The 12,864-nt window shown below is 48.0% G+C and overlaps 2 protein-coding genes across 3 annotated transcripts in view; one reads left to right on the top strand and one right to left on the bottom strand.

The window, feature by feature from the left end:
- KIF24 (kinesin family member 24) overlaps nucleotides 1–3,268 on the top strand; it is an 84,526-nt gene extending 81,258 nt beyond the window's left edge. For both annotated transcript variants that reach the window (XM_036081395.2, XM_036081397.2), the window contains exons 12-13: nucleotides 674–767; nucleotides 1,578–3,268. In XM_036081395.2, coding sequence (XP_035937288.2) covers nucleotides 674–767; nucleotides 1,578–1,718 — 235 coding nt within the window. In that variant the 3' untranslated portion in view covers nucleotides 1,719–3,268. The remainder of the gene's footprint in view (nucleotides 1–673; nucleotides 768–1,577) is intronic.
- A 4-nt stretch (nucleotides 3,269–3,272) lies between these two features.
- Nucleotides 3,273–12,864, bottom strand: part of UBAP1 (ubiquitin associated protein 1) — a 59,451-nt gene continuing 49,859 nt past the window's right edge. The window contains exons 5-7 of the mRNA XM_078061394.1: nucleotides 5,751–5,933; nucleotides 4,978–5,079; nucleotides 3,273–4,382 (exon numbers count right to left, since the gene is read on the bottom strand). Of these exons, the coding sequence (XP_077917520.1) occupies nucleotides 4,242–4,382; nucleotides 4,978–5,079; nucleotides 5,751–5,933 (426 nt within the window). The 3' untranslated portion in view covers nucleotides 3,273–4,241. The remainder of the gene's footprint in view (nucleotides 4,383–4,977; nucleotides 5,080–5,750; nucleotides 5,934–12,864) is intronic.

Here is a 12,864-nt window from a genome sequence, read left to right as displayed (position 1 = left end):
CCTCAGCATTAGGGGCCGGGGAGAGGGTGGGTGTATGGGAATAGGGGCTACAGCCCTTTGCTAGGGCTCCTGATGTCTAGGTCAGCTGTGTGCGGGCTGCCCCCAGGGGCTCAGGCCAGGGCCATGGACAAAGAGAAGGACATGCAGGTGAGGAGCCTGCCTGTCCCAGGAGATGATCATGCTGTCTCCATGGTCTCTGTCGGCAGCGTCCGACAAAAGGCAGATCCTCCTGTTTCTAGCTCAAACACCCTGCTTTGGTCCCTGGACTCCCCCTAGGAAGTAAAAATGATGGCAGGTGAGGCAGCAGGCTCCACCTCATGCCAAGTGTGCCCGCTGCAGTGGTCACAGCCTTGAGCCTTTTGGCAGGGAAGCTGTGGGAAGCTCCTGCAAGGGAGAAGCAGCACTCCTCCCTGTCCCTCAGTGTAGCTGGGGAGGCAGGGACAGATCGAGAAGCCCCTCTTTCCCAGTATCTTCTTGGTCTACTTTAGTCCCTAGACAAGTCCTGAGAAGAACAAGTGACAGGGGAGGAGGGGTGGTAGGCTGGCCCTGGTCAAAGCTTTGACCATTCTGGGAAGGGGCCGTTCCTGGCCTAGAAATGAGGCTCAGCCCCAGAAAGCTGCCTGGGAGGGTTGGGAGGCCCAAAGGATCACAGTGTCCCCTCTGGTGTTCCCAGGCAGGTGGTCATCCGAGCACACCAGGAACAGCTGGATAAAATGGCAGAACTGGGCTTCAAGGAGGAGACCCTGATGAGCCAGCTGGCTCTTAATGTAAGTGGCCTTGGCTAGACACTCAGGGTCTGTTGAGAATTAGCCTGCAGGTAGTTTGCTGGCCATCCTTGTTTGCTGTGGTTATGTGTTAGGTAAGGGTCTGCTGTCCTACTCTAAGAGGACTTGGGCCTCCTCTTGCCATTTCTCTGACACAGCTCGGGGAGGGGGGGGGGGACAAGGACAGGTGGGAGATGGTGCTGCACGCCCCATTTCCAGGCTGAAATGTTTCCAGCCTCTATCCTTTGCTGTTCTGCCTTATTGGCTTGCTGGAGGCCCTCCCTGTGATGGTAAGTGACCTGCCATATGCCGACCAGAGGCACTTTGTTTTTGTTTTTTTAAGTAGGCTCCACGCCCAATGTGGAGCCCAACACGGGGCTTGAACGCAGGACCCTGAGATCAAGACCTAGGCCAAGATCAAGAGTCGGACACTTCACCACCTGAGCCACCCAGGCGCCCCCCAACCAGAGGTACTTTTACAAACCCCTCTGCCCTGCAGAATACCTCTCTACATAGAAGTTTCTCAAGTGCAGGGGTGCCTGGCTCGCTCAGTCGAAGTGTGCGAAGCTTGATCTTGGCATTGTGGGTTCAAGTCCCACGTTGGGTTTAGAGATTAAAAATAAAATCTTAAAAAGTTTCTCAAATGCAGAGAAATGAGCCTCACCCTGTGCCACAGTGACTATCCTGCAGACTTTCCAGAAGGAAGGGCTTAGGTTCTGAAAACTTCCTGCAAGAAAAGGGACTAGAAAAGCAGATCCTGACAGAAGGCCAGCAAAACCGAAAGTTCCATTTGTCCTTTGTTTCCTTTCTCAGGATTTTGAAGATACTGTGACCCAGTTGGATGAAATCCTGGCTCTGAAATCCAAGTGCATCCAGAGTCTGAGGAGCCAGCTTCAGCTGTACCTGGCCTGCCACAGGCCGACCACAGCCCCTGAGAGGACAGTGGTGTCTTAGAACAGGATCCAGTATGAGGTGATGGGAGCAGTTCAGGAGCCTGTGCTGAGTTCCCGGGGGCTGAAGGGGCCTCTGCCAGGTCCTCCTTACAAATCCTAGAACCCACTCCCCGGTCCTGCCCATGCTGGCCTCTCCCCAGCCACACATGGCCTTGACTAGGCCGCAGCTCCTCTCTCAGGGCCAAGCCTCTGTCCCTCAGTTCCAAGCACAGGAGCATCTGTAGGGAAGGACAGAGCAGCCTAAAAAACTTAATATACCCCTCCCTTTTCTGGGGGGCTAGAAGAGAATTTGTCTTACCGACCCCTTGTCTGTGAAAACACATTTGGGTCTAGTAACGTTGTGGATGTTTCTGAGTTTGAGAACCAGAGGATGGAGTGGGCCAGTGGTAACCTAGAGGTGAGAGATCACAAGCTGGGGAAGAAAACGTGCTGAACTCAGGGGCTTTGTTAGCTGAATTCTGTGCCCACATCACTGCATTACTCTTTCAATAGCACTCCTGCTCCTGGAGCAGTTCCAGGCTCCTAACTCCTCACCTGCCATGCCCACTCGTGGCAAAGTTGAAGAAGTGGAGATCTCCTCACCTTACCTTTATCCAGCATCACCCTGGCTGTCCACTCCCTCTCAAGGGCCTGTGTTCAGTTGTATCTTGGCACTGAGAGCCCTGGTCAACAGTCTGAGACTCTGAGGCAGAATTTTTATACACACACCCCTTCACGTGAGTTCTGCCTGCTGTGCATCTTTTCATGAGGAAGAAGCTCCAGACAAATACAAAGTGGTCTGCCACTTCCTAGGGCCACCCTGGGTCAAATAAGACGCAGGTGTCACAGCCTTGGCTCTGATGCCCATTGTAATGTGTGGAAACTTCAGTTTCTTACAGGGAAAAGGATACCTTTTTAAGGTTTCAAAAGGAGGGCTTAATTAAAAGGGTAGCGGAAGGGCTGACTGGCTTTCTGAGACTCCAGCCCTGCCACCCTTTGCCTGAACTGAGCACTAGAGGGCGGCCTCTTTCCAGCTTCGTGGCCCAAAGGCTCTGCCGTCTCCTCACATGATCACTAAAAGAATGAGACCCACTGCCAGCCAAGAGCACTAGAGGGACTGTGGGATGGCATTAAGTATAAGGACAAGAAACTTCAGGGAGGAATCTAGTTCTCTCAGCTACAGCAGCACCGCTGAGAGCTGGTGAAGCAGTCTGAATCCAGTCCCGCCTGTGGCACAGAGCACATAAATGCCGGATGCGTGGCACAGGAAAAGGTACTTCCTCATTTCTGTGATTGCCCCAAAGGCCCAGACTGTCTCACCTCCACAGTCAGTCTCGCAGGAAGGCATGTCCTTGGTTCCAGAGACTGAGCTAGGTCAGGTTTATAAAGCCAGGGCCGACTGCGGGACCAGCTCCTGGGTCCCACAGGCCTATAGCGGGAAGAGAGTACTAAAAAGACAGAAAATGGTTAGTGCCTGTTTCATCCCCAGCAAATCCAAGCAGGAATCCCTTCCCCACCCACCCCAGCCCCTCAGTAAAATAGCACTTGGCAATAAAGAAATTATCACAGCAGGACATACCTTTTAGACTTTTATTAGTAGTTTTCTGAAGAATCAAAATAGTTAGCAAATTAGATTCATCAAGACTGTATATCCTTTGTATTTAGATCTTTAATGATGTACAACAGAATATAAAACAAACAAAGGAAAGAGACTGATTTCTATGACTAGGTGTTAACTCATTGTGACATCCAAGAGCAGGGGGCTGGGAGGGAGAGGCTGTTCTCCAAGGAGAACCGAGGTGGAGTTAGTGCTGGGCTACTCTATTGCAGCCTGTTTCTCCCCCACTCAGTATGCTGGGAAGGGGCCAATGATTTCTTAAACTGATGACTGTTTCCTTGAGCAGGGGGCTCTAAAATCCTGGGTAGCAGAGGACTGTGGTCCAAACCAAGCCAAAACAAACAGGCTGGGGCAGGGAAGCATGATAACTGCCTGGCAGACGAGGCCAACTCAGCACCCCATGGGGAAAGGGCATTCTTTGCACCTCAGAGACGTTGCAGAACCAGTGTAACACTAAGAGACTTTGTTAAAAGGAGAAGAAAGAAAAAAAAAACCCTGGAAGAACCTTTTCAATTGCACTCAACTTGGATTAGAGTTCAGTCCACCAGTGCAGGGGAGGGAAGCATCTAGCCCTAAAGCAGCACTGAGTCTGGCCCTCCCACCCCTGCTCCCTGACTCCTTTTGGCAACTGGGCCAGGTTTCGGCTGAGGACATACAGACCCCAGGAGGGCCAAGGTGGGAAGGACACTTCTCAAAATACAAATACATTTAATATTGAAGGAGCCAGGGCAGTGCTGGAGGCATTCACATGCCCGAATCTTTCCTACTTTCTCCCCAGCTCAGAGACTGGCAAGCACAGTCTCCACACCTGACCTTCCACCCCCAAAAGAAAATCAGGAAGTGTGCCCCTTCTCCTTCCCCACACATGGGCTCCTCAGGGCCTCCTGCAGGGGCGGTTCCACGGCAGGGTCTAGGCAGTGCCTGGTCTCAGCTGGCTCCTGCCCGAGCCATGAGGTCTTCCAGAGCATTGTCCTGGTCATTGTTGTGAAGTAGCAGAACCTCCTTAATGTCTTTCAGTTCAAAGCCCATTTCCTTAAATTTGCTCATTAACTGAAGAAACTCCATCATCTAAGGGATAGAAGAGAATGAAGATTGAAGAGAAGGGTCTGGCCACATAGCAGAGTGGAGGACTGTGCATGTAGGGGGCTGCTTGGGGAAGTCTGCATCTTTTGCCAGAGCCCTGAGAGTCTCTCAGGTCCCCTAGCAAGCAGAGGGTGGCTGTGGAGGAAGCCAGGGCAGACCAGTTGATGCTACAACCCATCATCCTTCAGGAACTATGTCCAGTTCCAAATCCTGCTGACTCATGGGTCCCACTAACCAAAATCCACACGCACACCAAGGCAGGATACTGAAGCCAGAAACAGCTGCTCTCCAGGGAGCAGGCTAGGCAAAGTGACTAGCAATCTCCCCAATCATCCAGAAGTCTAGCTTTTTGCCCAGGTCATTTCCCTTTCCCTTCCCTGGGACTCTATATAGTCTTCAACCCAATGCTTTGTCAAACCTAACAACCCAAACTAGCCAAATGCCTATCTGAACACTTGAGAGAAAATGCATTCTGACTACCTCTGCCTGTAGTCACTGGTAGGGAAAGGGGGTTCTTGGCCAGAGGACGCTACTTTGTCCCTCCTTTCCAGAGGGTTTCCGTGAAGCAGAAGGGTCCTACCTTTTCCTCTGAACACTGGTGCATTTCCAGAGCCTCTTCCACTAAAAGAGGGTCGAAGCCCTTCTCACAGAGCTGTCCATGTGCAAAGAGATAGTCGAGAATCTTAAGAAAAGAAAAAGAGGTGAGCACCTATTACCACTCTTGTCGGTGCTTCCCAAGAGTCTTACACAAGCCAGCAAGTGTGGTATCTGCTCCCCACCAAGCTAGGACTTGATTTTGTATCATGAACTGCATCCAACATAGCAGGACCTCAGTGACTATTTGCTGAACAGGTAGGCACACCCTTATAAACATGAGTAATTTTTCAAAGGCGTTCCTGTCACAACTGACTCACATCTCCATGTCAACTCCACAGCCTGGGCAGGATATTCTAACAAATAGCCCAAGTCAGAAAATGATCCCAAGGTTTAAGACTCCAGTACCCTATTTTGGAACACCCCAGGGCAGCTATGACAGGATAAACATTTCTGGAAGGAGGCATCTGACCGTATCTCAAGCCTAGTGTGCCCTCTCAGGAGGGGCAGAGAACAGTCCCAACGGCTCTAATACTCCCAGGGCTTTCCTCCAGCCTGGGTCCCAGAGCAGCCCCCTAAGTAGAAGCACTGCTGCTAAGGCTGCTGTTTCCCCAACAAAACACCCTGAGTCCCGCGAACTCACAAGAAAGGATGCTGGGCCTATGAGTGTGATGGGGCTCTGGGATACAAGCAGGACACTGGTCTAGGACCTCTCTCCAGGCTGACACCCCCCCACCCCCCAGCCAACCACTCACTCACCTGCTCAATATTCTCTCCTTTCCTCTTCATGGCTCTCAGGACACACTCATATGAGTAGCCCATGTTGACCACTGTCTCCACACACTGCCGCTCACTGGGGGACAGTGTCTGCAGTTCAGAATAGGCCTGGGGACAGCTGGAAGTGTTGGGCACTTGTGACATTGAGAAATTCGGAGGTGTCACCTGGTGGTGGAGAAACAAGAGGATCAGGCAGGAAGAAAGAAGACTGAGGCCCCAGAAGACATGTCACTGAAGCAGCCCAGTCCAGGGGCTTGCCATTTCTGACACTAATCAAACTCCCAAACAGTCTGCCTGCAAGAAAGAGCCAGGTTGCTGGCCAGACATCCTGAAGAAGGGTAAGGTAGCACCAAGCGAGGGAAAGCTGGGAAGACACCTTCAATTGTGGCTGTCCGCTGCCCTCATCCCAGCTTACAGAATGAGAAAATACAAGAGCCACATGCCCTTCTGTGTTCAAATCCCTTGGGCTTGAATTAGAGAAGTTCTGAGGCTGCCCATGGGACTGATGGCAAGATGGCTGCCATGATTTCTCTCCAGTGCTCCATTACCCCTTTCAAAGGCTGTTGTATGTCAGAGTCCTAAAAGGATCATTCACCTCAGACACCCCTAACTCTGGGGCTGTCTCCCGACAATGTCTCTGTTCTTGCTTCCGTCCCTGGGCTGGGCAGAGACAGCGAGTGCTGTTCCCCTGCATGGCCAGCTTAGGGTCTCAGAGCTTCAAGGGCACTCCACCTCTGCCCCACACCATGAGCCGCAAGGCTCAGTTCCCTGCCACAGCTGCCTGCCCACAGAGCCAAGACTGAAGGACTATTAGCCAGCCACACCAGGCTGGGCCTTTAAGGACAGGTATGTGACTCCAAGGCCCTGCCTCTACTGGCCTGCAGGTAGCCTGCTCCCTGCCATCAGGACCCTATTAACCTCTGTCTGATTGGTGGGTAGAGTCCCACGATAAACTCCTCCCACCACTTCTGATAATGACTCAGACCCAAGGCCTGAAGGCAGCTCACCCTCAGGCCAAAGGACCAAGCCAAGGCGGCACAAGGTCACAGCTGTTTTACAGTTTGGCCCAGCTCCTGAGAACCAGGAAAAGTATTTCAACAGAATTTTACTTCCTTTGGGGGGGAGGGGGTTAGGAAGCACGGAACCCCTGGTCTTAGAAAGACAGTCAAAATTATATAGCTATAACCATATACTTTCCTCAAAGTCAGCTGGGAAAAATCAAGACTACAGGCCTTAAAGCCCATTGTTTCCTCTTACCCATCTCACCCCCAGCACCCCTGGCAGCCCAGTCACAGGGCTGTCATTAACTTCTAGGGAGTCACAACAGGGGACAGAGACTGGATCACACCAGTCTGGCCACTTTTGCAGGTCCCAAGATAATCTGAAGGACAGGGTCTACCTGGGCTTGAGAATACAAACAGCCAAACAGAGTTTGTTCATATTGCTGACACATCACAGTATGTTAATGTGAGCTCCCAGAGGTTAGTTACCATATCACATGTATTTCTGAATTCCCAGGCCCTGGCTTTAGGCTTGGCATTTACAGGGCTCTACTCATCAGCTGCAGAATAAACGGAGGTCTATTAGGATTTCAAAGGGGGAATTTCATTTAACATAGCAAAGTTACCCTGATTCTCCCTCCCCAAAGCCCACTAAAATGATAATAAAACAAAACTGTATTAATATTTAAAGTCAAAGAGGGGCTCCTGGGTGCTTCAGTTGGTTAAGTGTCTGCCTTTGGCTCAGGTCATGATCCCAGGGTCCTGGGATCAAGCTCCATGTTGGGCTCCCTGCTCAGTGGAGATCCCTCTACCCCTCCCAGCCTGCTCATGCTCTCTCTCTCTCTCAAATAAAATCTTTTAAAAATATATTTAAGGTCAAAGGAAGAGGGAATAGCAGTGGACAACATATTTCAATGACATTTTAGATTACAGAATACTAATGGAGCCACGGTAACTAAGCAGAAGCAATGAAGTTATAAGTGGGAGAAAGGGGAGTCAGTTCACCAGCTCCTCAAAATTCCTGAGAGGGGTTCAGCATTTGGAAGCACCAGGCACTGTTGGGATAAAGCAAGGGCACAAAGCAAGTGATCAGAACAATAAAACCCTCGGGCAAAACCTTCCACCTGACCCTCTTCAGGAGGCAGACGATTCCGTCTCTAGGGACTAAAATAAGGACATGAGGCACAGTGTATGACAGTTTAAGAAACAAAAGGGGGATTTAAGTAAAAGTCTACACACCAGCCTTCCCCAACCTTCCTTAACCCTCAAGCAGAATTCCCAGGTGCAACTATAAGCCCCCAAAACATTCATGTGTTAACATTTTGCAGAGTTCCCCAAAGCCTAGTAACCTTCAACCTACAGTGAAGCTTAATGATTGGCAAGCACCCTCCAACACATACATTTCCCCCCCGCGTTAATTTTTTTAAGTGCCTCACTCTTAAATGTGACTACAAAGCCTGAGACACCAAACCAAAAGAGGGAATAGACAAAGCACTTGGAAATTTAAGATATGATAAAGTAAAATTTTATTTAAAACGCTGTGAGATTTAAAAAAAAAAAAAAAAAAAGTTATATGATAGTCAAGGATATATCCAGAAAGTAAAACAAAAACAAAGAGGGGGCACCTGGCTGGCTTAGGAGAGCATGTGACTCTTAAATCTTGCAGTCAAGAGTTCAAGTACCACGTTGGGTTTAGAGATTACTTAAAAAAAATTAAAATTAAAAAAATTCTCTTTAAGGGCACCTGGGTGGCTCAGTCGTTAAGCGTCTGCCTTCGCCTTCGGTCATGATCCTAGGGTCCTGGAATCGAGCCCCGCATCGGGCTCCCTGCCTGGCGGGAAGCCTGCTTCTCCCTCTCCCACTCCCCCTGCTTGTGTTCCCTCTCTCGCTGTGTCTCTCTGTCAAATAAATAAATAAAATCTTAAAAAAAAAAAAATTCTCTTTAAACAAGACAAAGAGGAAACAGAAAAGGATAGCAAATTAGAACAGTCAAGGAGGTCCAACATTCCAGTTATAGGAATTCCAAAAAAGAAAAACAAAATATTAATTAAAAACATCTCAGATTTTTGTTTTAAGCTGAGCCTTAGTTTGAAAGGATCCAGGAGCGCCTAGCACAATGAACCAGGCATGGCACACCATGAATAAAATTAAGATCCCAAAAACTATGGTGTGGGGGAGGGAGGTGGAAGTACACAGAAAAGCACAGGAATGCTAGAAATCAGTGGGGCTTATACTTGAATAAAAAAAGTTTAGGGGCACCTGAGTGGCACAGCTGGTTAAGTGACCAACTCTTGGTTTTGGCTCAGGTCATGATCCTAGGGTCCTGAGATTGAGCCCCGAGTCAAGCTCTGTGCTCAGCGTGGAGTCTGCTTGAGACTCTCTCCCTCTCCCTCTTCCCCTACCCCTCCCCTACTCACTCTCTCTCAAATAAATTGTAAAAATAATTTTTTTTTTTTTTTTTAAGGTTAAGGGGCACCTGGGTGGCTCAGCCAGTTGAGTGTCTGCCTTCAACTCAGGTCATGATCCCAGGGTCCTGGGATGGAGCCTCGCATCAGGCTCCCTGCTCAGCATGGAGGCTGCTTCTCCCTCTCTGCCCCAACCTCAAATAAATAAATCTTAAAAAAAAAAAAAAAAAAGGCTAAAAAAAAAAGTTTTTAAAAAACAATGTCCTTAAACCTTAAAGTTCTTAAAGGAGGGCGCCTGGGTGGCTCAGCTGTTAAGCGTCTGCCTTCGGCTTGGGTCGTGGTCCCGGGGTCCTGGGATCAAGTCCCACGTCGGGCTCCCTGCTCGGCAGGAAGCCTGCTTCTCTAAAATCTTTTTTTAAAGATTTGTTTATTTATTTGACAGAGAGAGACACAGCGAGAGAGGAAACACAAGCAGGGGGAGTGGGAGAGGGAGAAGCAGGCTTCCCGCCGAGCAGGGAGCCCCATGGGGGGCTCGATCCCAGGACCCTGGGATCATGACCTGAGCCAAAAGCAGACGTTTAACGACTGAGCCACCAAGGTGCCCCCCAAAAAAAAATTCTTAAAGGAAAATGACCTTCAACTAAGAAATCTAAATCCATCCAAACTATTATTCACACATAAGGGTAAAATTAAGACATTTTTGGATATTCAAGGACTCAAAACTGACAGGTTAACCAGTATGTTTGGATGTGTTTGGGAAAATTATTAGGTCTTTGATGGCTCTCCTGGAGCATCTGGATAAAATTGGCAACAAGTACAAAGAAATTATGCAGGGGTGCCAGGCTGGCTCAGTTGGTAGAGTGTGCAACTCTTGATCTCTGGTTGTGGGTGCAGAGATTACTTAAAAATCTTTTAAAAATCTTAAAAAAAAAAAAAAAAAGGGAAGGAAGGAAGACTGCAAACCTTTTAAATGGAGTAGTTTATGAGAAAAAGGTGCAAAAAAGAAAGTAATCACAACATAGTATTCAAACTTGGCGATAAATGTTTACCCAATCATAATATGAACGGTAACGGTGATCATATATATCATTTATATATATGATATACATGTAAGATATATATCATAATTTGTGATATAATTATGATGGAGGCTATGGGAAGGAAGTGGAGGGGCTAATAAGAGCTAAATCCTCAACTATAACAGGAAGTATAAAACCATCTAAAATTGATAAATTTAGAAAAAGCAATACAAGCACTTTTAGAAACACAGAGATAAATCCCAGCAGAGATAGCTTAAAGAGTTAAAAGTGCCTGACCACAGGAAGCAAAACTGGAGTTAGGAACAGGAGTGGCAGGGAGCCACTGTTTTTCAATATAATCCTTTTAAATGTGACTTGATTGGTCACCTGGCTGGCTCAGTCAGAAGAGCATGCAACTCTTGATCTTGGGGTCATGAGTTCAAGCCCCACACTAGGTGTGGAGATTAAATAAATAAATTTTCAAAAATAAATAAATGAGCCTGGGTGGCTCAGTTGGTTAAGCGTCTGACTCGGTTTCAACTCAGGTCATGATCTCAGGATCGGGAGATCGAGCCCTATGTTGGGGTCCAGGCTCTGCACTCAGTGATGAGTCTTCTCAAGATTCTTTCCCCTCCCACTCTCCACCCCCCACTCCTCCTCCTCCTCATGCTGTCTCTAATAAATATTTTTTTAAAAAATAAATGTGACTTGATTCAAATGTGCTTGTATTACTTTGATAAAAATAAATTCATTTAAAAAATCTAGAGATAGAGGACTTGTAAGTATTAAAGCAATGGCAACAGAAGAATAGATAAACAGATCTTAACACCTAAAAGCTGAGAGTCTATATGTCAAAAATTATTTTAAATATACTTTCAAAGCAAATTGGCACTACTGTAATGCTTATTGGCCAAAATTAGTAAATTCATTACTCAAAAGTGTAAGGGAGGAGCAGAAATATTTTGCTGAAGCAACTGTGGAAGAGTAAGGAATATATCCATATCTGCAGAAAAAGAACCCAAGGGGCGCCTGGGTGGCTCAGTTGGTTAAGCGACTGCCTTCGGCTCAGGTCATGATCCTGGAGTCCCTGGATCGAGTCCCGCATCAGGCTCCCTGCTCGGCGGGGAGTCTGCTTCTCCCTCTGACCCTCCCCCCTCTCATGTGCTCTCTCTCTCATTCTCTCTCTCAAATAAATAAATAAAATCTTTAAAAAAAAAAAAAGAAAAGAAAAAGAACCCAAAAGCAGAATGAGCCTAACCAACGAGCAGAGCAAAGCCCACAAAAGGCTGACATGCAGTGGGAAAAGACTGGCTAAGGCTAGGTCAGGCAGTTCTATGCTGGTCTCAGAAGGGCACATTACAAGATTCTTCTCAAGATGATCCTATGGACTTCTCAACTTCTAAGATTAGTTTATATACAGTAAAACATGAAATCAGAATCTGAAAAGTGAGACCCAAACACTGGGCCTAAAACAGCCAACAAGAACCAAACTTCAGGAACATTTCCCTCAGAGCTCCTACGTAAAGGGTGTATACAGCCGAGTTGACCACCACTCCACTCCTCATATCCTCAAATCACTAACTATCCTGAGGAGAAGTGCTTTGTTCACTGGGAAAGGTTCTCACTGTGGGCCTCAAAGACTCACTAAGATAGGGCGCCTGGGTGGCTCAGTTGGTTAAGCGACTGCCTTCGGCTCAGGTCATGATCCTGGAGTCCCAGGATCGAGTCCCGCATCGGGCTCCCTGCTCGGCAGGGAGCCTACTTCTCCCTCTGACCCTCCTCCCTCTCATGCTCTCTGTCTCTCATTCTCTCTCTCTCTCTCAAATAAATAAATAAATAATCTTTAAAAAAAAAAAAAAAGACTCACTAAGATAGAGGAACAGGATGGAAACCAGGCTTTGCTTCTTGGGGGTAAGGGCCATGACTTCCTTAGAAAAACACCAGAACTTCAGCTTGGTTTATCTGCCCCTTGAAGGCAGAAAGTCCCTAGGCCAGCAAGAAGCAGACTCCCCTCCCACCCTGAAATGGATGGGCCCAAAAGAAACTCCACAATCAGGTGGGTCAGAGTGACAGGTGTTCTGGTTTGAGAACAACCTCCGCCATTAGTTCATCAGCTCTGGTCTCTAAATGGTTACTGTAACTTTAAAGGGGGATTTGAGGCTGAGGATCCCTTATCTTCCCCAGAGTGCTTTTAATTTCTCTAAAACATATAATGAGTCATGAAGAGTATCCTACTGACCAGGAGGTAGGAGGATGAAGCCCATTCCTAGGAGATAACACCAGAGTGCACTATCAAGTTTATCTGGGCCAAGGTCCACAGAAGTTTATAAACAGCAGTGAGCTCTATGACAGTGGAAGCACTCACACAGAGAGACAATCATTTACCAAGAAGGCTGTTGCTGGGACTTTGCACTTACTTTAAAGCAGGTCAAGGCTCATCTTTCTACTGGCTTATTACAGTCTCTAACAGATACCCCACCAATACAATCAGGCTCCTCTCTGGCTCTAAATAGTCTCTTAATATGCTTCATTTAAAAAATTTGTGAACAGGGGGCACCTGGGTAGCTCAGCTGGCTCAGGTCATGATCTCAGGGTCCTTGGATCAAGCCCCTCGTCGGGCTACACGCTCAGCAGGGAGTCTACTTGTCCCTGTCCCTCTCTCTGTGCTCTC

This window comes from Halichoerus grypus, chromosome 14 (assembly GCF_964656455.1).
Source record: "Halichoerus grypus chromosome 14, mHalGry1.hap1.1, whole genome shotgun sequence".
NCBI lineage: Eukaryota > Metazoa > Chordata > Mammalia > Carnivora > Phocidae > Halichoerus > Halichoerus grypus.
Note: the sequence above shows the minus strand (reverse complement) of the source record. Positions and strands in the feature narration are given on the sequence as shown.